Here is a 27233-nt window from a genome sequence, read left to right on the forward strand (position 1 = left end):
AACACAAATACTGAAAACAGTTAAAAACTTTTTTGGTGTTTCTTTTTGACCTTTGGTAATATCACTGCATTTGTATAATCAAATTAATGTGTTTTAGACACTTGAAAAAGTACCTCTCTGTTATGCCATTAATGGAATACAGTTAGGTTGATTTGCTTCATTTGATTTTCAATTTTGGGAATTTCTTTTCAAAAGTTAATTTTATTTAATTAAGCAGAATATTTATATGGTTCAAGAGTCAAATTGAAAAAATAAAGTATATTTAAATAAGTCTAGCTTCTATTCCTGTCCCCACCATACTGTTCCTTCCCTCTTATAGGTAATACCCTTTAAAAAATTTTTTATAGTTTATCTTTCTTTTTTAAAAAATACAAGCAAACACATGTACACATATTTTTGTATCTCCTCTTTTCTTAAATGGTGGCTTAGAAAGAACACTTTTCTCTACCCTGATCCACAGTGATGTATAGAGATATATAAAGATATTCCTCATTCCTTGTTACACCTGCAGTGTACCAAAGTACTCCATTGTGTGGATGTGACAGAGTTTTAGTTTTCATTGTGTGGATGCGTCATAGTTTATTCAACCAGTCTCCTCACATGGGCAAGTGGTGTGTTTCTAGTTTTTTGGGGTTACAAACAGTCCCACAATGAATAGCCCTGGGCACACATATTTTTGCATTTTTTTCCCACTAGGCATTGCTGAGTCAATGGGCAAACACAAAAATAATTTTGCTGGATATAATTGGGTATATGTGTAACTCAGAAATCTGATGTTTTTCCAATAGGTAAATCAGCATTCAGTTTAAGAAATCATATCTCATTAGAGCATACAATTATTATAGTAACATACAAAAATTATGCTGTGCAGTTACCACTTGAAATATCAAAATTTGGCCAAACTTCTTGTAGATAAATTAATCCTGGACCACTGGCATCATTATGAAAATCTAATGGTACTGTTATACAAAGTGAGTTAAAAAGAACTCACCACCTTTGCATTGATGATATGTATAGCTGGTGTATACTTATCATTAGCAATAAAAACATCTACCAAATATTTGTCAAAGAACTTACTAATACCTTTGATCTTACAACAATCATAGGTAGTGGTTACTATTCCCATCTTACTGATGCAGAGAAGTTTTGTTACTGCAGAAGATTACATGGTAAACAAGAGGCAGAGCCAAGCCTGATCTGGAGCTTTTTCCACAAAAGCTCTATATTCTGTATTCACCAAGTTACTTCATTTTTTCTAAGCCACCACAAAATGCCTTATATTTCGGTATAGTTAGTTGTTGTTTTAAGACATGGAGTACCAATTTCAAACTATAAATTAGAAGGGAGGAAGAGAACATTAAAAAAAAAATTAGGAAAAAAAACCTCCTCACACATGTAGAGGTAATATGTGTGGTCAGCTGTTTTCTTCTTTACCACCCCATGAAAAAATTAGGAAATTGGCAGTTTTTTGTAAAGGCCTAAAAATAAACGAAAACTGAATATAATATAAATTGTTAGGACTGAGAAACAGTACACAAGTGCTTTTAATAACTTAAATGAATCTGTAATTATGCCCTGCCCTTTACAATAGGGACTTCCCCTAGGGTCAGAGTTGGGGATTAAATCACCCCCCCCACCTCCCCCCAAGACACATGCTCAAGTCTAAAAACCTGGTCCTGTGGGTACGAACTCATTTATAAATAATGATCTTTGAAGGTTCTATTAAAATGAAGGCAAACTGAATCAGGGTGGGCCTTACTCTGGTATGACTGGAATTCCTATAAGCAAAGGAAATTTGGATAAGGAGCTACAAGATGTGGGAGGAGTCAAAAACTCATTACAAAGTAAGAGAGCAGCACCATTATGTATCTATCTAAGTATATGGCTGTTACAAAGTATGAGTTCATAAATCCAAAATCCAGTATAAATGTTTCATATGGTAAAATGAGCTGTTAAAATTACAAGTTATTCAAATTTCAGGGAATAAAAAAGAAAAAGTTCACACGAAAATAATTTAAATATAATGCTAAATCCAGTCTTACACAAGAGGAGTTTTCTGCTCACACATTTTCAATTTTGTGAATTAAAGGGCTGTTGCCTCCAAATACTCAGGTCCACAATTTTGTCACAAGATCAGAAAACGTCTCTTGCTGAAACATAACTGGTACACATTGTATCTCATTTACCTGACATATAACAGCTAAATAAGGGATTGGAAAACCAATAAATTGGGATAGAATCCATGATGGCTGTTTACATGCCATTAATACTGGGAGAGCAGGAAAGAGACAGTAAGTATTAATCAAATGCTTAGGCATTGTTGCAAATAGAGGTTGTTAAAAAAAGGCAGTCTCAGAGCCTCCACGGAATCTGAGGGTCTTAAGGAGTCCAGGACTGGCTTTTCTGCCTTTTTAATCCAACAACTGTATTTCATTATTTCACAGATCAGAACTAATCAGAGTTTACATCTCATCAATCCCCTCAGAGAGGATTAATTCTGCAGAGTAACTCTCAAAGATTCTCATTCATCTCCTGTCTGCAGTGATTTTAACCTCAACTGATGGCAAAATACCCTATCATTTAATTAAGAATACCGAATGGTAGGGAAGAAAACAAGGTGGAAGACAAGGGAGGGATTCCAAGTGCAAACAGTTGGGGAATGTATATTTACGGAGGAAACAAGAGTTTCTTTAAAAAATAATATGCAGTGAAATTTATCGGCAATGGTATTGTTCAGTATAATTTTTCTGGTTGTCACCTGACTATTAAATGAATTACATAATGTTGTTGGAAAGAAAAACTTATTAATATTCCAAGAACACCATGATTTCCTGTGTGATTTTTCTTTTTTCCCCCTTCCTTCAAGGGTCCCAAACAGGCAGCTGTGCAGGGAACTGTGAAGTAATTGAGTGGTAGGAGGAGAATGAAGGATAAGATGGTGTTAAAAGAAATTTCAAGGTTAATAGATATTCTTTAAGCCCATTCACAAACCGGCCCACAACCTCCCATTTTCTGTATCTTAATGGCCTCGGATTTCTCTAATCCTTTCCTTCAGGTCATGGCAGGCTGCATCTTTTCCTCCCTCTGATGGGATGCATCGGGCACTTATTTAAATCTGGTTTCACCGGCATGTAACTTTTGACATTTTGTTTTGTTTTGCCTTTTGAGAACTACATTCCATACCTCTCAAAATTGCTAGGGACAAGAAAATTCGTTACCGTGAGGTCTGTTCTCTAAACAGAGCCTTCTCTGTTCCCCGTGAAATGCTGATATAAAGGCAGGATTTGCTTGGGTAGAGCAGGTCAAAAGCCTGTCAAATTGCACTCCAAGACATGGACATTTTCTGCCGGCTCTCTCACAGCGAGAGGCCAAATGAGTTGGTGGGTCAAGGGCATGTAGCTCAGATGTGATTAGTCACTCACTGCCTGCCGGCTGTATGGAGTCACAGTATTTTGTAAATATTTTAAATTGTCAGCGTAATCGTTCGTGCTGTCTTAATCCAGTGATCGGAATTCCGTTTATTTTTTTTTTTTGGCATTTCCACTAGGATAAGAAGTCATTTTAAAATACGTGGGCAAGTGGAGGCCGACCACTTGGGTTACTTAAGCCGGGAGATTTCGTAACCTGACACCGAGTGGAGACAGACAACTCAGCCGGTTTCAAGGAGTTACTGCTTCTGGAACGTGAAAACAGTGGGCTCGAATGAGATTTAATTCCCTTTGGAAACACGTATACTAGGCCAGCGAAAGGCCCAACTTGGGCTAAACGCGCGAACGCCGAGCAGGGATGACCCTCCGCGGGATGACTCCGCACTTGAAACTGCGGGGAGTCCAAGTGTGCCCCAGGCCGGAAGCTGGGCCATGTGACCGGACCTCCCCCGCGGCCACTCCTTGCTAGGCAGCTGCCACCGCCTGGTCTACGTTCCCTAGCTCCTCCAGCGCGGCACGGCGCGTAGACGTCTGACAGGAGGCGGTCCCTTAAGTGTCACTAGAACTCGCGCCTTTTCCAGTACTGCCTTCTGCAAGCTTCTCGTCCAAAGGAGCTGTCGGAAACTTCCGCCTGGGTGCCAACCACGTGAACACGCGACACTCGAGATGGCAGCACTTCATTACTCCAGTTCGCGGGCTTCGCCCGCCCACCACCATCCACGGGGAGTGACGACGCGGCCCGCAGCGGCCTCCGCCCCGGCGCGCCTGCGCAGGCGGCTCTCGCGGTGTCTCGCGCTCAGCCCCGCCCACCTCCGCCCCCGCCCTTTCCGCCCCTCCCTCCCCCTCCACCCTGTGTCTCGGCGGCAGCGGCGGTGGCGGCGGCTCGCGCAGCTTGTTGGCTCGCTATATAAAGGGGAGAAGCGGGCGGACCGACGGCTGGAGCTGCAGCCGGTGGCGGCAGCGGCGGTGCGGGGAGTGGCGACCGGTGGTGGTTTCCCTCCTTCGCGCGGGGTGGGGAGCGGGCGACGCCCCCCGGACCCCTGAAGGGTCGTGGCTTTTTTTTTGTAGGGCGATTCTCGAGGTTTTTAGCTCTGGGAGGAGTGCCTCCTCCTCTCACCGCTCCCCTCTACTCCCTCAGGACTCGATTTTGTTTAAAATTTTTCTTTAATCTTGTGGTGGCTTGGGTCACCCTCCGGGTGTCCTGGCTTTTTTTTTTTATTTTTGGTTTTGTTTTGATTTTGTTTTCTCAGGGTTCCCCCCTCTTGTTTGTGTTGTGTGTGGAAATGGCGAACTCGGCAAATACAAACACCGTGGTAAGGACGTGGTTCGGTGGCCGGCGGGGGCTTCGTTCAGGCGGCAGCAACGGCCGGACCGGGCGGGGGCGGGGACGGCGGCGACACCGGCCTCGACTCTCCTCCGCCGCGCGCGCGGCCGCCGTCGCTTCTTCCCGCCTCGGGCGGCACGGGCCGGGCGGCGGGCGTGGGGGGGCGCCGAGGGCTGGCGGCGGCGGCCGGGCTGGCGGTGGGGGCTGGCGGCGGGGCCTGGGGCTGCCGCGGGGAGGGCCGGGCCGCGGAGGCCGTTGGGCCGGGGCGGAGGGGAGGGAGGGAAGCCGCCGCTTCACCCCGAAGCGGGCCCGTCCGCGCTGGCTCGAGAGCAGTTTCCCGAGCAGCTTCAAAACAAAAACCGTGTCTGGGGAATTGGGCGAATCCCAAGACCCACCGTGATCCACTTTAATGCAGTGGAAGGCTAATGGCCACTTTAGGGGGTGGGGGAGTTAACTTTGGGTTTTCCTGGCGGCTGTGCTTCGAAAACCTTCACTCGAGGCCATTTTATGTTTAAGAAAAAAAACGGACGAAGGTTGAAAAGCACTTATCTCGGTTCCTTCGGAATCGGTAAAATGGCGAAGGGGAAGCAAAACCCCCATCGTATCTTCGACTAGCAAAAGCACCAAGACAAACAAAAAAAGCCTACAGTGGTCAAAGTGCCCCTGCTTTCGCCTTAAAATTTGCCTACTACTACCCGTTTGTCCCTTTTTGGTTACCTGCGATCACGTAGGTTTGCAAAAAGCAGTCACATAAATAACCTTTTCAGTCACCAACGCAATGTGATCACTAATCCATCCGACTCGCTTATTTTTATTTTGAGAATAAAACACGTTTTTGCCCGGTCCCAAATGTCGCAGACAAGCCCGCGGCCGCCCGACACAGTACCGTTGGCGACTCGGGTCGATCCATCATGGCTGCGGCCGCGTACCCTGCTTTTCAGTCCCTGCGCCTTGTGGTCCTCCTCCCTTTGGCTGCCCTGTTTATATAGAGCCATTGCCGCTCTCTAATATAGACTCTGCCAGGATGGGAAGGTGCTTTTCAGGCCTACGTCACCGCCTCTCCATTTAAACACCAGATCCGGCTTTAAATAGTGAGAGCTGCTGCGAGCGGGGCTGGGAGGTGCGTGCTCCCGAGGCGAGAGGCAGGCGCGTGCGGAGTCGGAGCTCCTTTTATTCCTGAGTCCCTTTTCTTTCTTACGCAGCAGTTTCGCACCTGAAGGGGGCTGCTCTGAGAGCCCCAAGTATTTGTTTCAGTACAGCAGCTAAGATTTGCCTTCTTTGTTTTGTTAAGAGAAAATACTCCCGAATTGCTGTCCAATTAATAGTTTTATTAATTTTTTAAAAGAATTATAGAGCAGATGGTTTAATCGTTTTTCCTGTATTAGAAAGTGTCTGCATAATTGTTGGGACTTTAAAAATGCTTTCTACAATAAGTGTTAGTTGCAGAGGATTTGTTATTGGTAGGAATATCTTGTTCATCAAGTAAGTATCAGGAAATATGTTAGAAATACAGATGCTCATATTGCATTGTGTTTTCTGCTAATGAATATCTGAAGACAGCAAGCGTTTCAAAGAAATAGTTTAGGACCTTATGCCCACAGTATGTTTATGCTAGCAAGTAGGCTGTTTTCTTATTGCTTTAGATACTAACATAGTTTCCAGTATAAAAATCCAATTTATTTTCCAATATTACTGCACATTCTGGGCTTAAAATAATTTTCATTCCTGTAATACTGATCTTTTTTTGTCAGAAGGATTATATAATTTGAATCATTTTAAATACACCAGGGGAATAATGAAAGGAACCATCAATCACTTGAAAACACTACTAGCCCTCAAATTTACCAATTTTTAAGTTTGTGATATCTTTTTTTTTTTTTTTTTTTTAACAAATCAGTGCAAAACCTCCTAAATTACTGTGTATGTAGCAAAAGACAAAGCTTTGGCTCAAGTTAAGTTTACAGTTTTAAGTACTAATTTGGAAATTGCTTATTTCAAATAGTGCTCAGGTACCCACATTTTTTTATAACATCTGCATTTTGAGAGCTTTTCAACTTATGAGCAATTCTCCTAAATTATTCTTTATATGTATACTTCATGAATACACATTTCCCTTCCTCTTTCATTGATAGTGCTTATGAATCCAACTCAGGTTGTGGGTTCAGTAAGGTACAAAAGCACAATCTTAAAGTGAGATAGATTCGTTAAGTAGGAGATACCAGAAAGAAAGCAGATTTGTTCCTGTAAATGTGTGGATCTCCAAGCCAAGGATTTTTAGGGTTAACTAGCTTCAGGAACCCAAATCAACACTAGTTTACTGAAAAAATAATTTATATCATCTATTTAAGACTTGTACTATCAATTTAAGATTATATTGCCTCTTTGTAATGCTTTGAAGGTTCATTATTGGTAAAAAAAGAAAACCCACTTAATAGATGTAGTTTTGTAATTTGATAGTTAAATCACTATGTATAGATGGTACTCATAGATTTACTTTCTTGATATATAGAATCGGAATCCTAAAATAGGCAGTTTAGAGAATCACATTTTATAGTTGAATAATTTTAAGTTCACAGAGGCAAATTTGGCAAAATTGAAAAGCAAGTTAATGAGTGACAGCAAACGTGAGAACTCATAAAAGAATTGCTTTTCTGGCTATAATGAAAAGGAATTTATAGTTTTTAATCGTTGAGGTATGTTGCACTGATTCAGTTAGTATTCTTGGCTAGACAAGGTTATATTTTCTTAGATGGTTCCTTTGTGATAATATTGCTGATGGAGATGCTAAGGAAACATTTATTTGATTGAGGTTTGCTTATGAGAACAAACCCTTGGCTTTACTGAGCAGTCAGAAACTTTCAGCTTAAGCAAGGTATAAAACACAAATAAGACAAATCATTAAAAACAGATTGTTGATCTTCTTTGTGGTAATGAATAGGATTTATAATGAATCAACTTTAGTTTTATCATTGATATGCATACTTCCTTTTGTCTAACATATTAAAGATAGGATGTGGATTGGCTAATTGTTCTGTCTCCCACTTTTCAGGTTTTAAATATTTTATACTTTTGAAAATGCTTTCACATTTACTCTCATTTTGTCGTCTGGTAACCTTCTAGAAGCCAGCTGCATTCCCCATATATAAAAAATGATAATGATAATAATAAATAAAGTAAATATCAAGGGTGTTCATGATTCTGTTCCATAGCATCACCTGGGGAGGACTGGAAGGAAAGAGATATCCTGGGAAAGAATTCAGTGTGTCTTGCTGCACTGGGACCGCTGAGAGCTGTTATTTTGGATATATAAATGATTTAATGATACAGCTTAGAGGTACAGATTGGATCACGAAAGCAGAAGTAAGGTGAATTTTGAACTTGAATCTTCATTAGGTTGCAGATTATTGCCAGGCAGCTGATTGCAGAGCACAAGGTTCTTCAAAGTCTAAGACTTAGTGCCAAGGTTATGAGATGTAACATAGGTCAAACCAAGCAGGGAGTAGTAGGAACCAGACATAAGCAACCTACAGAGCTATTGTGGAATATCACATTAGATGTTTTAACTACCAAACAGAAAATTAAAACTGGTGATTATATGGACTTGGAATATAGAAGGACATTCTTCTTCTGATTTCATTAAATAATCTTAAAACTATTGAAACATGCAGTCATTGAATAATCTAGTTCTCTATTTTTTCAGTTAGCCTTAGTTTTAGGTAGTTGGTATGAGTATTGCCTTACATTTAATTTGTGAAAACCTATTATGTTAAATATTTGAAAAATGATCTTTTTTAATAGTCTTTTATTTTTCCTTTAAAGCCTAAATTATATAGATCTGTGATTGAAGATGTTATTAATGATGTGAGAGATATCTTTTTGGATGATGGAGTGGATGAACAAGTCCTGATGGAACTAAAAACTGTGAGTTTTGAATCTTTGAAATTCATACTTTGTTGCCAAAACATTCTCTTTCACTGGAGAAAAAGTGTGGTCTGTGTACTACTGGGTGCTCCTGTGAGACCTTTTCATGGGGTCCACAAGATTTGCCACATGACCAAGTGTAAATAACCATAGCTTGTCCTTCATTCAAGTAAGGTTGTGTTCCATGAGAAAAATGGCGAGTTCAGCTTTCAACTCAAAAGCACAAGTGTTATTTTCCTTTAAGCCATTTCTCACTAGAAAATGTTATTTATGTTAACATGTAGTGGATTTGTTTTTATTTTTAAGAGAATTAATAAATATTTTAAAAAATTCTTAGTTATAATTCCTGTTACTGTAAGCGTATGTATAAGCCATGTAAACAAAAGCTTTTTGAGGTCCTTAGTAATTTTTAAAAGTGTTAGAGCAGTCTGAGACAAAAAAGTTTTAGACTTCCTGGCTTGGAAATTAGGTATTGAATTCCTTCAAAGCTACGTACAAATAGGTTAATGAAAGCTAAGGAACATTTGTTATGGTCTTATTTATCATTTCAACTAAGGTGTGGAGGCTATACCTTAGCTACTTATTTTATGTTGAACAAATCTCACCTTTAATATAGTGATAAAAAAATGCCTTATTAGAGTGTTCAGGCATCTGTGGGCAGCTTCTCTAGAGTTTGCAATAAGAATCAGCCCATGTGAAGGAAGGAACAATATATAGGTTTAAGAGAGACAAGGAACTGTTTACCTTGAGAGAAATGTAGTGGTTACTAAAAGCGAAGAGAGGTATTCTAAATATACAAGTGAAAGAATGCCAGCTTTGGGACATGAGTTAGGGGCAATAGCAATATAAACTGCTCAAACATCATAAAGTAGCTCATGGACATGAATAACAAGAACAAGCTTATCTTGATTCCTTAGTGTTAACGTGAAGTGAATATTTTACAATTCATGTTACACTCTCGTGATTGTCCTAGTAGTCTTATGACCTTATGTAGGAGGTTCAGTGGTTTTAGGTGTAGACAATAAGGCCCAAAGTCATTTACCTTGGGTATGCTAGTGGTCAACTCAGGTCGTTGATTATGTACTCTTGCTTTTCACAATGGAAGTCTGGAGAATTGGTTTTTCTTAGTGGTCCCAATAAAAACAAGGCATTCTCTCCAAAGAGAATGAGCTATGTCTGTGACCAAATAACCTGCATTTTTATTATATTTGACTTTTTGAATTTACATATATATTTTACAGGTCATACAGTGATTTTTTTTTTTTTTTAGGGTTTTTACAGATTTATTGAAGTGTTATTGATGTTAAATTGATTGTACATATTTAAAGTATTACAATTTGAAAATATCACCACACTCAAGATAATGAACATTTTCATCATCTCAGTTTTTGTGCTCCTTTGTGATCCTTCACTCCCACTCTTCCCAATTTTCCCTGCCCCATTGACAGTCAGTCACTGATCTGCTTTCTGTCACTACTTGATGGTTGTCATTTTCTAGAACTTTACATAAATGGAATATAAAATTTTGTACTCTTTGATTGTCCAGATCCTTTCATCCAGCTAATTTACTTTGAGATTCATCTATGTGGTTGCTTTGAGCAATAGTTCATTCTTTTTCACTGTTGAGTAGTATTTCATGGTACTGATAACCTCAGAGCTTGCTTATACATTCATCTCTTCATATATATTGGGGTTATTTCCAGTTTTTGTCTATCACAGAAAAAAATACTATGAACATTCACATGAAAGTTTTCCTGTGGACGTATGCTTTCGTTTTTCTTGATCAAATACCTAGAAATTGAATGACTGGGTCATGTAAGAGGTGTATATTTAACTTTTTTTTTTTTAATCTGCATTTTATTGAGATATATTCACAATATATATTATTTTATTCCAGTCTTCTCTGAAGGTAACTTATGATGAAAAGTAATGAACCAGGCAGTGTTTTAGGAGATTTTTATTAACAGCATAGTTGATGGAGCATTTTAATAAAGAGGTTTTGATTGGTGCATAACTGTTTTATATAGAGATGCAGTATTAAAAACTAAGAGACTGATGATGATTCCAAATAGAGGAATTTCTTATAAAAATAACTCTCTATACTGTAGAGTCCGCATGAAGTTTCTCTAATAGTGATTGCATTGTGTTTTCAGAAAAAATTAATGTGTTTCTTTTGAGATTTTGTTCAGTTCTTTTTCCTTTGTTGTCTTTATCTTGTAATAGGTAACAGGAAGAATACAGGAACAAATGTTTTATCTTGTTTTTTCTTCTCAGACCTTTTTTTCATGGATCAGTTTTCTTCTCCCTGAGGTTTCTTTAAGGAAAGTCTGCTCATAAACTCAGTTTATCTTAACATGTCTTTATTTTCTACTCATTCTTCAAAACTAGTATTGGCTGAATACACAATTCTAGATGGACAGTTACGTTATCTAGTACTTTTAAGGTATTTTCCACCATCCTTTGGCTTCTTTAATGTTATTGAGAATGATCAGTACTTTATGGGAGACTTAAGGTTTGTCTTCTGGTCTTCTGCAATTTCACTTTGATGTGTTTAGGATGACACATCAGAGTCTTTTTATCTTGCTTTGGATACATTTGTGTTTCATAAATAAGTAGATTTCAGTTTTATTAGTTCTGGACAATTCCTAAATGAGTGAATTTCTATTTTATCAGTCCTGGAATATTGTCAGCCGTATCTCTTCAACTACTGCTTTTCCTTCATTCTTTCTGTTCTTTCCTTGTGGGACTCCAGTTAGTCATAAACTAGGCTTTCATTTTATGTTAATATTTCTTTTATGTTTTCCATTTCTTTGTTCTTCTGCTACATTCTGGGTAATTTCTTCAAATGTATCTTTCGGTTCACTAATTTTCTCTTTACGTTTTCCTAATCTGTTAAACTAGTCCATTGAGTTTCTCCTTCATTTTCCAAATTAAGCTTTCTATTTTTAGGAGTTGTATTTGGTTAATTTTTAAGATCTTTTTGGTCATTCCTTACAGTTTCTCAGTGCTTGTTTATCTCTCTGATTTTATCCTTTTTTTTTAAACATTTCAGTCATAGTCATAGTATATTGTATCTCTGACAGTTTCAATAGCTGAAGCCCAGTGTGGGAGGAGGCTCTAAAACTGTAATGTTGGTCTACCTGCTGTATTTGCTGGCCTAAGAGTCTAGAGTGCATAATTACCTGAACTTCATCTACCAAATCCTGAAGATTTCTTCCTAAGAGGATTTGCTTTGCTACTGCTGAGATTGGGGGTGGTGGTGGGGTGCTGCCAACCTGGGACGGCATATGCTCTTTCTTTCTTTTGATGCAAGAGTCATGGGTTCAGCTTCTGGAGACATTGCTGTCAGTGCAAGGCTCATATCCCTGTAACAGTGCTGTTATCATCATTGCCCTTGGGGGAATCCTGTTTCCCCTACATCGTTTCTTGGGAGCCCAGAAATACAATTAGTAATGTTTTATCCAGGAGCTTGATGTTTTGTGAAAATGAGAGAATTCTCCAGAATTTGTAGCCCAGCTACTGCAAGAATCAACCCAGTGAGGTGTGAGTCTAATTACCTACCTCAGGAAATAAACTCAGAGGGAATATGGTAAATGACAAAGGTCATTTAGCTAGTAAATGGTAGACTTGAACCTAAGCCCTTTGTCTCCATACACTATATACAGTGCTTACCAGTAAAAAAGGAAGTTTCTAGAATTGTAATTGGATCTTGGTTTGGTGATGCGTGGTACCTGATAAGATTTTGAGGGTCACTCACCTGTCCTGAGTGCAGCAGTACAATTTCTAGATTAGGAACTCGGACCAGGGATGGGACTAAGGTGAGGCAAGTGGGGCACCTAGGGTGCAAAATTTAATGAGACAGTCACTTGCAGGGTCATGGCCCTGGGTGGGACACTGAAGACAGGCTGTTGGGTTGTATTCAGTTCTGCCGGCTCTTAGTTGGTGATCTTGGATCTAACTTCTCTATGCCTCAGTTTCCTTTATTGTAGAAAAAAGATAATAATGATACCTATCTCATTGGCTTAATGTGGAAAATTGGTTGGTACATGTAAAAAGTACACAGTAAGAGCCAATAAATATTACTTCTATTATTAGTCTAATTAGCATCTGGATCATTTGGGGAACAGAAGAAAATTTTCTTCATATCTAATTTCAGAGACCTGATAAAGATTGCTGAGACAGGGCAGCCAGAAACAATAACTACTGTGTTGGGGGGAGAGAGTACTATAAAACTGAGAAGAAAGGAGAGTTCTTTCTGTTTTCTAAGCAAAATAAATAGATAAGTAACAATTCTGTATTCTTGATTGTCTTCAGTAGTATTAGTTTTACTACTGTCACTGAAAACTTTGTTATGTTGTTTAAACAGCTGATGTTTACAAAATAGAATGTTTTGACAAATAAAATTAAAATTGTATATAAAATGAAATTGAAGAGAAATTTAAATATTCTACTAATTTTAACTTTATATTAATTGATATTAAGATTAATACTGAGTACTTATATGGTGCTATTTTTGCATTCCTCACAACATCTAGAACAGTATTATGACACTTAGTAAATACTGATTCTCAGTGAATTACTACTTCAATCCCCCACCACCCAAGCGGTTGGAAAATGTGTGGGACCATGTTTGTTAATCTTAATGAATAGTGGACACCTCTGGCATTTAGTGGGCAGAAGCCAGGAATGTTACATATCCTGCATGTTATGTTTCCTGCAGGACTATCCTCTACAATAAAGAATTACCCTGCCCAAAATGTCAGTAGCATCCTTGTAGAAAAACACTATTCTGGAAAACAGTAGGGCTCCCCCCCCTTCTTTGAAATTAATGTATTAAGTGCCTGGTAAGTTTCTAGACGTTTTGTTAGCTCTTGAATTGACATAGTCTCTGCCCTGAAGGAGTTCATACTTTAATAGATAAGGTAGTCTTAATGTGATAAATACAACAGAAATATCTTTAAGGCCCAGAGGCAGTAGAGCACAGAAAGCTAATGCTTTTCTTTGAGGCTTTGTGACTTTGACATTTGCATTGTTTTTGGAATTGTGAGGGAAGACTACTAATAATAAAGAATACTAAAGTGCAGACATGAGACGTGTGCTGTATTCAGGGAACTGCAGGTCGTTTGGTATTACTAGAAAATAGGGTGCAAGCTTTAGTGGCAGTTAGAGAGGTAACGTACACCATATTAAGCCACATTAAGGAGTTTTGTATTTAGAGTGAAGATTACCTGGGGTGCTAGTTAATGGGTTAGCAACCCACTAATCTGCAGTTTGCAATCTGCAGTTTGAAAAGCATTGTTTATACTTTAGAGCAGGTGTTCTGAAACTTTAGTTCAGAATCACTTGGACAGCTTGTTAAAACAAATTGCTGGGCTCCATTCCCAAAGTTGCTGATTCAGTAGGTTTGGGTGAGGCCTGAGAATTAGCATTTCTAACAAGTTCCTAGACACTGCTGATGCTGCTGTTAATTCTGGTATCTCATATTAAGGACCACTGATTTATAGAGAATAGATTGGAAGGATAAATTTCCACTGGAATGTAGGCTCTATGAAGATTAGGAGTTTTGTCGCATTTGTTCACTCTGTTCTCAGTGCGTCTAAGAGCTTCTGGCATATAGGAGACATTCAATAATTTGTAGAATGTATGACTTGATGTGAGGAGCTGGGGGAGATCAGTCACTACACTTTGCAGTAGTACCGATTGGAGGAAAGGAGCTGAACTTGGGCCACAATAACAGGGATAAACTGGAAAAATGCTTTGGAAGGGAAACTGACAATGATGGTGGAGTATTGGGATGGATTCTGACCCTAGGGTTGTTGACTTGGGAGGCCAGGTGAATAGTGGTACTCAGCAATTAGCATATAATATATATTCATTAATATTTGCCATAATCATGTATTTCATTGAAATGGTGGGTCACGTTTCAATAGGTAGACCAGTTGGGAGTTATAGAAGGAGGCATTAAATTTAGAAATTATTTAGTTTTAAAAACCGTTTCTTAAAGCATTAACTATTAGCACTTTTATTCATAATGACTTTGGCTCATAAGGAGCTAAGTTTGTTTTGTTTTGGAAGGGAGAAAGAGGTATAGAAGGTTTGGGTGATAGAGCATTTGGGAGCTTTACTGTATAATACATTCTTGTAATGTGTTTAAGTGAACATGTAAGTGACTATTTGGTACTGTGTGCTGTGTGCTAGGTGCCTACTTCAGAGATAATTGAGACACAATTTGGGTTCTCAAAAAGCAGTGATTTGTTACTAATTTTATGTTTCATTTGTATTTTCAAGAAACACTTTGTGACTTTCTTGGGCAATTTCTTACATGGTCGAGGCTCTAGATTGAACACGAAACCTGGTAGAGAAGAAATGAAATAGGGAGGATGGAATAGTTGCAGATATTTTCTTTTCCCTCTTTACTTTGTCCACTACTGATTTTTTTTTTCCATCACAGAACCTATCCTAGGGTTAGATGAGAAAAAGGAAGTGGTTAAGCAGAAAGGGGAGGATTGTCAACGCTTGGCATAATGGAAGAGGGAAAGAAATTTTAAGTGTGGAAGGCTATTTTTCCTTATGTAGGATTGAACAGATGAAGTGTTGGGCTTATGTAGCATGGAGTCTGCCTTTATAATGTTTGTTATTGTTCTGCTCAAGAAAGTATTAATGTATGTTCTGTATATGTTATTTAAAATGCATAAAATTTTGTATGAAGGAAAGATTTCCATAAAATAGTTTAAGGTTTTGATATTAAAAAGGATATTCTTTGATTACTAAACAATTGCTTATGTGAAAATCTTTGCTAAATAATGCCTTGTAATTAATGAATTATTGTAGAAAGTTTGAAATATAAACAAATTGCTTTAACATTATAAAGTAGCAAAAATGAAGTTTGATATTTTAAAATTCATTTTCACTGTTGTTTACACTTCGATAAGAATTAGAGATTGGCTGATTTTTCTAGCTGTATCTGTTTTGAAAAAATGGAAGAATTTTATAAACAGAAAGACTAATAATAAGCAAAGTATGTTTTGCCCATGTATCTGGAGTCATCATCATTTAGAAATCTTTAATGTTCTTTGCCTTAGTTATGGGAGAATAAGCTAATGCAGTCTAGGGCAGTAGATGGACTTCATTCAGAAGAGCAGCAGCTTTTATTGCAAGTTCAGCAGCAGCATCAACCCCAGCAGCAGCAGCATCACCATCACCACCACCATCAGCAAGCTCAACCACAACAGACTGTACCACAGCAAGCTCAGACCCAGCAGGTCCTTATTCCTGCATCCCAGCAAGGTGAGACAAGATTTGTTTACTTACTTACAACTTAGAAATGAAATCTGTCCTTTTGAAAGAAAAGAAATACTGATTTTGGCAGTCTGAAAATTCAGTCTCACAGTCTTTTTTTTTTTAATAGAGGCAGATATAACTTTCATACATAAAAGTAAAATTCAGTATTCAAATTTTACCTTAAAAGATTATAATTGCTTTAAGGTTTATTTGCAATATCAACACAAGAATAATTGTAAAAAAACAACTTACCAAGTAAGGAACACTTGATAATGTTATAGTTCTGGGGAGGAAAGAAACTTTCCTGAAAGTTTCAGGAAATACCTGAAATTGTTGAACTGCAACCCAGTAGCCTTGATTCTTTTTTTTTTTTTTCCCCAATTCACTTTAATTGAGATATAGTCACGAACCCTACAGTCATCCCCAGTGTAGAGTTGTTCATAGTACCATCATATAGTTGTGCATTCATCACCAAAATCAATTTTTGAACATTTTCATTACTCCAAAAAAAAAATAAATAAATAAGAATTAAAAATACAAGAGCACCCAAAATAACCCATCCCCCCTGTTAATTCATTTAATTTTCTCATTCTTCTACCAATTTGTCCACACACTGGATGAAGAGAGTGTGAGCCACAAGGTTTTCACAATCACATAGTCACACTCTGTAAGCTACATAGTTATCCAAATGTCTTCAGAAATCAAGGCTACTGGATTGCAGTTCAACAGTTTCAGGTATTTCTTTCTAGCTATTCCTATATGTTAAAAACTAAAAGGGGTATTTGTATAACTCCAGAATGACCTCTTGACTCCATTTGAAATCCCAGCCACTGAAACTTTATTTTGTTTCATTTCTCTTCCCCCTTTGGTCAAGAAGACATTCTCAGTCCCCGGGAGTCATGTCCCATGTTGCCAGGGAGATTTACACCCCTGGGAGTCTTGTCCCACGTAGCGGGGAGGGCAGTGAGTTTACCTGCTGAGTGGGCTTAGAGAGAGAGAGGCCACATCTGAGCAACAAAATGGTTCTCTGGGGGGAGACTCTTAGGCAAAATTATAAGTAGGGCTTAGCCTCTCCTTTGCAATAACAAGCTTCATAAAGACAAACCCCAAGATTGAGGGCTCAGTCTTCTAAATTGGTAGCTCCCAGTACTTACGAGAATATCAGTAATTCCCCAGGTGGGGAAGTTTAGTATTTCCACAATTTTTCCCCAATCCCTTGAGTGATGGGGGTGGGGGCTGCATTGCAAATAACCTTTTTAATCTCTGCCCAAATTGTTTTGAGATGTATCATGGTTTCACATTAACCTGTACAAACCAACAAGATCTCACTCCCTAGTCAAAGCTCCATGTTATTATGGTGTTTGAATGAACTGACTGTACAAGTTAAATAATTTAGTGTGCTCCAGAAAATATAGATTTTTGCACCAAATAAGCATGTCTTCCTTTGTTCTCACACAGAAGTTGAAGTTTTAAAAAATGGTCAATATCGTCCTTTGCCCTTTAATCTGATTTGCCTTAGTCCTAACCAGACCTGCTTCATTCGTATCTCTAACTGAAGTCTAGACTCTTTCAGCTTTTTAAACATTTGCTGTATGGGGTAATACTGACATTTATAGCGGCCAAACTCGCTCTGAGTCTCAGGTGTCACACAGATACTCAGAGTTCTAGGGACCAACCAGGTTATACACAAAGAGCTCAGCATCTCAGAATTTGGAGATAACCATTACAACTCAGGAATAGATGTGACTGCTGTAAGAGTCTCAGGTGTCACACAGATACTCAGAGTTCTAGGGACCAACCAGGTTATACACAAAGAGCTCAGCATCTCAGAATTTGGAGATAACCATTACAACTCAGGAATAGATGTGACTGCTGTAAGAGCTTACAATCTAGGGACCTTTACAATAAGCCTTCCCCCAATAACCTTTGCTCTAAGATTCATTTCTCAGAGTTTGCACATTATAGTTAGTCTGTATTAGTGAGGCGTTATAATGTTTTTCTTTTCATTTCTGTCTTACTTCACTTAAAATGCTGTCCTCAAGATCTACTCACCTAATTGAATGCTTCACAAAGCTTTGATTCTTTATAATTCTGAACCTTACATGATGTGACTGTGTGATTGTGAAAACTTTCATGGCTCATATCCGTCTATCCAGTGTATGGACAGATGAGTAGAAAAATGGGAACAAAAATTAAATGAGTAATGGGGGGATGTTTAATTTTTTTTTGAGTAATGACTATTCAAAAATTGATTTTGGTGATAAATGCACAACTATATGATGGTACTGTGGGTATGTCAGTATATCTCAATAAAACTGAATTGGAAAAAATAAATCTTAAGTAAGTCATAAGTTCCATTACCAAACTAAATTTAATCGTATGTATATTACTTTCAAAAGCCTACACACACATTCATTGTTATTTGTTGAAAAGCAGCAAATCTCACATTTATCACAGAAAAGAAAGTGTGGTAGGAAGATGTGGTATTTTATATGATGCTATAATGTGTAGTCTGGATGTTAAATGCTTGTGCTGTGTTTATTTTGCTGAAATGGCAGAATATTGCTCTTACTTGCAAATAACATCAAATCATGAAATGCAGCTTAATGTTAGAAATCAGCATGTTTTTTTGTCTGGCACATGGGTTCTTCCATGTGGACTCCAAGTTTATCAAGGGATATGTAGGAGTCCTGGTTCTGGAAGAAGAGAAGGCCTTGCAAACTGTTTATTTAGTTTTTGCTTCATTATGACTTGGATATGCTGAACACATTTAGCTGTGGACTGCGTTCTAGTGACATCTGAAGGATGATGCAGTCTTGTTCTTTTGGGGCTGATGTGTGGGTAGTTTCATCCCTTCTATAGCACAGGCACATGCTGCAGGGCCTGGAAGCTCTCCCAGTGCAGCTCACCCGGCTTCAGTCCCACAGTAATTTAAGTAAGTCTAAATGGACTAAATTAGGTTTCTTTTAAGTGAAGAGTTACTGTATAACATATCTTAATTTATAAACCTTTGCTTAAAGGTAAGAAAAAATTACATCCATATTGCTTTGTGCCGTTCAGGGCATTTCATAAATATTGTTTCATTGAAGCCTTATAAGGGCTTTGTGAAGTGGCTTTTAGCTCCATTTTACAGCTGAGGAAAATATGGGCCCTGGAAAGGCTAAGAAGCTCTGACCATAACATGTAGCAGGTATTTTCTGCAATGACATGTCTATTCAGTTACAAAATTTCTTGGACATTTTAACTGTAAATCTTTTGAATGTTTGTTAGAAAAGTGAAAGTAAATGAAAATTTTACTTTAAGGTAACCACTTACTACCCACTTGCCTCATCTGAGAGTATACGTAAGACTTAAAATTGATAGTGATAGGTAGTAGAAAGGTCTATTTAGGTTATTTTTACTATTTGTGTCAAATAAGACTTAATATCTGATTTTAATCTATACCTTTAGTCAGATAATTTTATTCTTTTATCTGTTTTGATGACTGTTCCTCCTATTGCCTTCAGGCCTGGCACTAGGATTTTAGGTCATCGTAAATTAAAATTTGATTTTCTTCACTCAGAGAATATTAGGATAATGGGATTATCTATCTGTTCTCTGAAATTTGCGGAATCAAACACTTAGCTCCTTTTGCTTTAAGTAGATGTGCCATTATTTCTGATTAGTATTTTTTTTTTAGGTTGATGGAAGTAATTTAAGATTTTGGAAAACTGTCAAATAAGGAGGAAAGGACTATGTAAATAAAAAAAAAAAAACTAGTTACAATTTTTTAGTTCATTCTTAATAGGTTAGTAACTCATTCCAGCAGAAGTATCGTATCATTAAAACAGCTAATATTAAGTTATAGGACAAGATTAAATTATGTTTGAAATTTTCCAGTTTATTTATGAATGTACAGATATATATATATCTGTGTTTTTATATATATATAACATTTCTGCAGTGTAAAGAGTGAACTTACTGCTTTATGTTCCTTAAGTTCCCTTGCATACTTAGGTATTATCAAATCTTTTTTCATTGATGTTTGCAAGTACGAGGTTGGATATATTACAGCTGTTATTTGCCATAGGAACTTAAAATGTTCTGAGATCAAATTTTTGTGCAAATTTGAATGAAGAAAGTGTGGAAAACATGAAAAAAGTTTTTACTATTGTATAGCATTCTTGTGATTATGAAATAGCCTCATGGGTTCATTGTTGGTGGTGTATTTGTGTTTTTTTTTTTTTGTAGCTACAGCACCACAAGTTATTGTTCCTGATTCTAAGTTGATACAACATATGAATGCATCAAACATGGTAAGACTCAGAATTTAGCACTTTGATTTGCTATCTTCATTCTAAACCAAATTGTGATTACACCTAAATATGTTATACGTTAACAACTTGAAGTTTATTTAAGACTTTAGTAAAAATGGCTATTTTATTTAGTTTCCTGAATATTATATTTAGCAGCACATCTAAAGTTTAGTACAATACTTAGACATTGAGGCTCATAAAATTATGCAGTTTTCTATTGAAAATTCCAAAAGAATTTGATGATTTGTGAGAGCCATTTCATCTCCTACATCTTGGGAAAGAATGGAGGATGGGATGGGGGGGGCTATCAAACCTGTTAAGGCAGTATAGTTCTCTTTCAGATCCATCAATTTCAAGAGGTCAGGAAAGCTAAGAATTACAAAGTTTTTGAAAATAAAAATGAACTGTTTGGATAGATCAAGATAACTATTTTTTAAGAATCAATCTTTTAAAAATTTTGGTCTGCTTTAACTATAGCCTAAAAAATTTTATTACAATATGTAAATTGGTACCTTAAGATGTATTTTAACCGGTTAAGTTTGTTATACATTAGACTTTTGGTGTTTCTGAGGGATAGCTACTGAACTCCACAGGTCCTCTTATTTTAAAGTATTACTTAAAGCATACAATATTTTCCATTAAATGTAGTAAAGGACAGTTGTTGAATTGAAATAACCTCTTCGGGTCCTTAGAAGATATTTATCTATATGATTAAATTTTTAAATAAAACATTAAAACAAGTCTCCTTAGAGTAATTGTTCCAGCAATGTCTCTTAAATATATAGACTATTAATGGTATCTCAGTTATAATGTTTCATTTTTAAATTCAGTCAACACTTTTAAGTAAAGGTAAGAATCAGTATTTTTAAAAAGTTCTCAGCATACTGTCAATGAGCTTTTTTATTTTTCAGGTCTAGTTTTTTTTGTTTTTTTTTTTTAATAGCAGTGTTTTAAAAATCACTTTGGTGTGTGAGTGACAAGCAGTGAACTACAAAGCTCATTTGCAATTTTTAAGCCAGATAGGAAGTAAGGCTCACCTGTAGACAAATGACTTCTTTCTACACATACCAACCTCACAGATTCATACTTTGGAACAATTATAAATTTTGACATGATCTGTGTACTAACTAGGCAGTAGTAGAAATGGCAATTTTTAAATTCACAAATATGAAGGACGTCTATTTGTACTTCTAGCTCAAGCTACGGGAATAATTTCTTTTGCAGGACAAATGACAAAATCCCATGCCTATCATTTCTCATTTTTTATTATTGTAAAAATTTCCATTTCAAGTTTAAGGTCCAAAATTTCTTTTTTAATTCCCACCCTTTATAAAAAAAAAAGGTATCACCTTGGGATCCATATTGCAGTTTTTGTTATTAAAACTGTTTCCACATCATTTTAAAACAGGAATTTTGTTAGAATATGCTGCAGTACGCCCATCTATTTTCAAAGAATTTTAAATGTGTGGGAGAGACTTCTGAATTAAAATTGTGTCTAGAGACTGGGTCTCAATTACTGGCCCATCTCTTACTCGTTGGTTAGATCTCATTGATTCTAAAGTGCATGTGTATTTAATAAGATCAGCGATCAGAAGCTTCATTTAATAAATGCATTAACATTTATGTGTCTTTTAACATTTTTACTTTGATATTCTCAGTCAGGGTTTGTTCCATGCATTTAACATGTTCTGAAACATAATCAGGATAGGCTCTTTATCAATAAAAGTTTTTTGGGTTTTTGTTTGTGTTATTATTCTGGATCCAGAGATTTCCAGTAAAATACATTTGATGGCTCTGTATGTGTTGGAAATTATATAATTTTCTGTAAATGTGAAGTAGTGATAATACCATATTAGGTAGAAGACTGTTTCAGGGAACTTATAAAATAGGACATATCAAACCAGTTTTTCAGGTTCTCTTTATGAAATGAGTATTGTTATACATTATTCATGTCTCAGCTATTTAAAAATTACTAGAAATTTTCGGTAGTCATTAACTAAAGGGTTCTGTATTATGGTATTTCACTCATCAAGTATCTATTGAGCAATTTGAATGTGTGGAAGGTGTGCAGGTGGTTTTTGTGCCATGTGTGCCATGTAGAAGCTACTATGTCAATTTACCAGTAGAGGGAGATCTATTATTTTATAAAGTATGACTTATAGGCACTTTATATTCCTAATTAATATTTCTGAGAAGTAAATGAATATTGTGTTCCTTAAACTTAGATTACCTTTCATTTGCCTACCAAGATGATTTATTTTAAACTAGACAGTTGGATATCCACCTTAAAGATGGATGAACCTGGTGGACTATAGCTGAATTATTCAGACATAGTGGGAATTTCAGGTTTAAGATGTAGAAATTACTTAGGTCAATCACATGGCAACAAGAAGCATATTTCTTAAAAACTAATACCTAGAGCCCAGAGTAAATAATATGTCATTAACCTACTTCATTTAGTATTCCAAGTTTCATTGACTTCCTTGGCATTAGCATCTACAAAGCAGAGTTATTTTTATTTCCCTAATCTTATCCAAACATGGAAGTTTCTAAAAATTTGTAGGGTAGACCGAATATATGAGAGCTTGGTACCTTAAAGGAGATCGAACAGGGAAGAAAAATAAACTTACTTAAATATAGTTCTAGTGAGACATGGGAATATTTAGAGCACAGGATCAAAAAACAGTACATAAGATAGTGGTGTAATTCTTTGGGGGGAAGGTATCCAGAAGCAGTCAATCAAGAGTCTACCCTGAATTTGAAGAAATTTGGAGAATAATTCATATACATCTTCGTAACTTAAATGTCAGATAGTAGCTCCATTTTAAAATGTAGAAATAAAAGTTTGCAGCTTTTCTTAAGATATTAAGGTATTTTTTGTACTAATAAAATTATTAATATATTCTATCTAGAATATAATGCCAGTATTGTCATTCTTTTCTTTTCAATATGGAATCTTAGAAGAATTTCCAGCTGTACTCCAAGTTCCTTCTTTCAATACAAGATTTTCTATAAAGGTCTTTTGAGTATAAAGTATTTAGAATATAAAGTTCACAGAGTATAAATTTTAAAATTTAAGATTCTAAAATGAAGACACTTATGCTTTTGCCTGGGTAAGGGAGCAAAGAGTGGAAGTAATGGAGTAGTTATTTCATATGTTGGATAGCATTATTATTAATATGGGTACGATTTCCTTAGAGCACATTCTCCAGGGGATTAAAACCAATTATATTGTTCTGCTAGAATTAAATAGAGCATTTAGGCTTGGCAGTCTTTATTGTACCACTTTATAAAATGGGATTTAGTCTTATTAATGTATACAGAAATGATAAACTTCAAGTGATGTTAAAATATGATAGAGATAAATTGAGGTGCTGTTATGCATATATGTGGGTTTGACTCTTGTTTTGTTTCTGTTTTCAGAGTGCTGCTGCCACAGCTGCTACCTTGGCACTCCCTGCAGGTGTGACTCCTGTTCAACAGATATTAACAAATTCAGGTAATTAGGAATAATAGGGCCATTATTTATATAACTCAGAAAATTGCACCATCTAGCCTTTATGGTTTGTCTTTGCTGAAAGAGAAAATCTTGATATTTCTTTTACCGTTTGGTTTAGGTTCTTAAAATAACATGATTTGAGGGCAATAACATCTTAAACTGCAGTCATTGTTGAAGATGCAGGGAAATAAGAATTTCACTTGAGCTTTTGATCCCTGAAAGAGAACTGTATTTTTGAATGAAGTATGATTATATAGAAATGCTTATTTAGTTTGTTTTCAGTTTTTTAAAGTTTTAGAAATGAAGATCCCCTGAAATGTCTATTCTTACTTACTGTTCTTTCCTGACTCCTAATATGTTAGCAAAGATAATTTAAGCTTGTAAAGTAATCTCATAATCTGTTGTTAAAACCTTATTGGAAAACAGCTGAATAAGGATAATAAAGATGGGAAATAAACATTTTAGGCAATGTATTTTAACATGGAAGGAAGTCAAGATAAGGATTACAGTTTTCTGAGTATAGATGATAGTCTTAATAAAACTGTTAAACTTCTTACTTGATAATTTCTAGGGCCTTCTGATGATTTGATGTGGTCACTACTAAAATGGTAACTTGGAATATGTACTTTTGCTTTAGGCCAGCTTCTTCAGGTGGTCAGAGCAGCCAATGGTGCCCAGTATATCTTTCAACCTCAGCAGTCAGTGGTTCTACAACAACAGGTTATACCACAAATGCAGCCTGGTGGAGTTCAAGCTCCTGTTATACAACAGGTAAAAGAATCTTAAGATTATCATGGGGTTCTTTTTTCTTCCTTCTATGTGAATTCCCTGGGTGTTTTCTCTTCTTTTTCCCATGGCATTTTCTGTACAAATTGCTAGATTCTTCTCTAGTGCTAAAAACTCTTTCATTCTGGATTCTTCCTTTACACCCCATAGTTTAACTCAAATTCACCATGTGTAAATCTAAATTATCTTTATCCCTACTCATCCTTCATCATCCCTCTAAACCTGGCTTTTCTATCCTTGGCACCTTTCTCCATCCATCCTCCTAAGCTAGTCATCCAGCATTCATTCAGCAAGCATTTACTGAGTGGCTTTTTTTTTTTCCGTATCAGTAATGAACAAAGCACACATGTCCCTAGTTTTATGACATTTAATGTATTTTTTTTTACTGTCATTATTTGCAGTTTCAACTTTTGCAGTCCCTTAAGATGTTTGAAACTAGTTTTATTTTCTCAGTCTCTTGTCACTGCTTTAGTTTATATCCTTCACTTAAAATACTGTATTATCCTCCTTACTGATTTCCTTGCCTCCAGTCTGGTACCTTTCCTAATGTGACTGCCACTCTAGTTATAGGATCCATCTTTCTAAAAAGGTTAAAATCTTTTAATGACTTCCCGTTGCCTTTTGGGAAAATTCTGAACGCCTCACCATTGTTTATAAGATGTTCTTTAAGATCTTGTTTCTTTGAACTCTCCGGGTTATTTCTTGCCATGTGCCTAAGAGCTGTTGTTGAGATCAGAGTTAATAAGTACCTGCCCCTCCTTGTGTGCCAGGCATTACACTTTTGTACTTTGAAGACAAAAATGAAAGAGGAAGGATTATTTTCTTGAGGACATATGTGTTAGTCTCTTTTTAAAAGTACACCTAAATATATAATGTCAATAAAATGATACGATGATGAAAGTTAACATCAGAGGAGAGGAGCATTAATCCAGCCTACTTAAAGATTTCTTAAGTTTTGTGCTGCTCTCACTTCTGGGTTTTCTTTTTAGAAGGCCACCTAAACAAAAGCGCAAACCAGACAAAAATGTGTGACTAATCTTCTTAAAGCACAAACAAATTCATATATTGCTTGCTTAGGAAGGCTTCTCTGACCATGCTCTGTCCCCAAGCTAAATTTGGTACTCTCTCCTGTGTTCTCATAATACCGTATCATACTTTTATTATATCTCCTGTCTTCTTGAGTTGTAATTGTTTTACTTGTCTGTTGCACCATTAATCAGTAAGCTTTTGAAGGGAAATATATTATGTCTTAATATTTTTGCATTCCTTGAACCTAGTGGCAAATAATAGGCATTCAGTGCTTTTTATTTATTAATAATTATAATGATAAACATGTGAATTACATTACCTATAATAAATGTTTGTTAATACATTAATGTGCAGTACTGTGGATAGAATTAATTTTTTTGAATTGTGTTTTACTTTGGAATCCTAGAATGCAGAAGCTGGAAGGAACTTCAGAAATCATCTGATCTCATGGTTCTCAGTTGTGGTTGCATGATAAACTCATCTAGGGAGCAGTAAATAAAATGAATATGTTCATCTCACACCAGTTACATCAGAATATTAAGGGTGGGGCCAAGGCATCAGTATTTTATTAATTATTTAGTTGAAATTTGAGCTTAGTTCTAATTTGCATCCAGGACTGGTCTAGTCTAACGGTGAAGTGAGCAAAGCCAAGAGAGGCAAGCCAGACTTGCTTCTTCTACCGTCTATATCTGTGATCTTAGAAAGACCTGGATTCCAGGGCTTCGAATTCCCGGTCTAATATTCTTCATGTGGAGGCAATGTAGCATAATTGTAGTAGCATGGTCTCTGGAGCCAACAAGCCTTAGTTCAGATTTTGCCTCTCTAGTGACTTTGAAAGCTTTGCAAGTTACTATATCTCTCCATACCTCAAGCAAATAAACGAATAACTTGTATAACTCTTGACCTGATGTCTGGCATTTTCATAGCAAGTGCTCAGTAAAAGTTAGCAATTATCTTTATGAAATTTTTTTCCTTCAGAAATTTGAATGGAAATTTAGAGGGTCAGTCAATACACTAGTTAAATATTGTTTTTTTATTATTTTGGTAGTTTTAAATGTGTATGAGAAGTTGCCATTGCTGATGATTCTTCAGGAGATGGGTCTATTTCTATGTACCAAATAATGAAACTGAGCTACTTACTCCTCTAGTTCCTAATTTGTGGGTTTCCTTCCCCTGCCTTAGGTACTGGCCCCTCTTCCTGGAGGGATTTCACCACAAGCAGGTGTCATCATCCAGCCTCAGCAAATCTTATTTACAGGAAATAAGACTCAAGTTATACCTACAACTGTGGCAGCACCTACAGCAGCACAAGCGCAGATAACTGCAACTGGTCAACAGCAGTCACAGGCCCAGCCTGCTCAATCACAAGCTCCATTAGTGTTACAAGTTGATGGAACTGGGGATACGTCATCTGAAGAAGATGAAGACGAAGAAGAAGATTATGATGATGATGAAGAGGAAGACAAAGAGAAAGATGGAGCTGAAGATGGGCAGGTGGAAGAAGTAAGTTTCTAGTAAAAGATGAAATGAGAATCTACTCAATCTTTTCCTTTTTTACTTGGTACCATATTGTTTAATCATATCCTAATTTTTCAGACTGCCAGAATGCTAAACAACATTTAAAGATAAAGTAATTGTTAGATTGTTCTGGCTATATATATTTTCATAAA

The 27233-nt window shown here is 36.7% G+C and overlaps 1 protein-coding gene and 1 non-coding gene across 5 annotated transcripts in view; both read left to right on the top strand.

The window, feature by feature from the left end:
• The first annotated feature begins 4377 nt into the window (after nucleotides 1-4377).
• The window catches only part of GTF2A1 (general transcription factor IIA subunit 1), a 36305-nt gene continuing 13449 nt past the window's right edge, over nucleotides 4378-27233 (top strand). The window contains exons 1-8 of one of the 4 annotated variants that reach the window (XM_037832147.1): nucleotides 4378-4394; nucleotides 4679-4741; nucleotides 8572-8673; nucleotides 15756-15960; nucleotides 20185-20249; nucleotides 23673-23748; nucleotides 24386-24519; nucleotides 26746-27066. In XM_037832147.1, the coding sequence (XP_037688075.1) occupies nucleotides 4712-4741; nucleotides 8572-8673; nucleotides 15756-15960; nucleotides 20185-20249; nucleotides 23673-23748; nucleotides 24386-24519; nucleotides 26746-27066 (933 nt within the window). In that variant the 5' untranslated portion in view covers nucleotides 4378-4394; nucleotides 4679-4711. Of the gene's footprint in view, nucleotides 4395-4678; nucleotides 4742-5044; nucleotides 6371-7961; nucleotides 8118-8571; nucleotides 8674-15755; nucleotides 15961-20184; nucleotides 20250-23672; nucleotides 23749-24385; nucleotides 24520-26745; nucleotides 27067-27233 lie in introns of those variants that run through there. The other 3 variants (XM_037832145.1, XM_037832149.1, XM_037832148.1) reach the window with 3 other exon arrangements.
• Nucleotides 19433-19576, top strand: LOC119533731. The gene has a single exon (XR_005216840.1). It is a non-coding gene; the product is annotated as a small nucleolar RNA SNORA79 (small nucleolar RNA).

The sequence above is a fragment of the Choloepus didactylus genome, chromosome 4 (assembly GCF_015220235.1).
Source record: "Choloepus didactylus isolate mChoDid1 chromosome 4, mChoDid1.pri, whole genome shotgun sequence".
NCBI classification, from domain to species: Eukaryota; Metazoa; Chordata; class Mammalia; order Pilosa; family Megalonychidae; genus Choloepus; species Choloepus didactylus.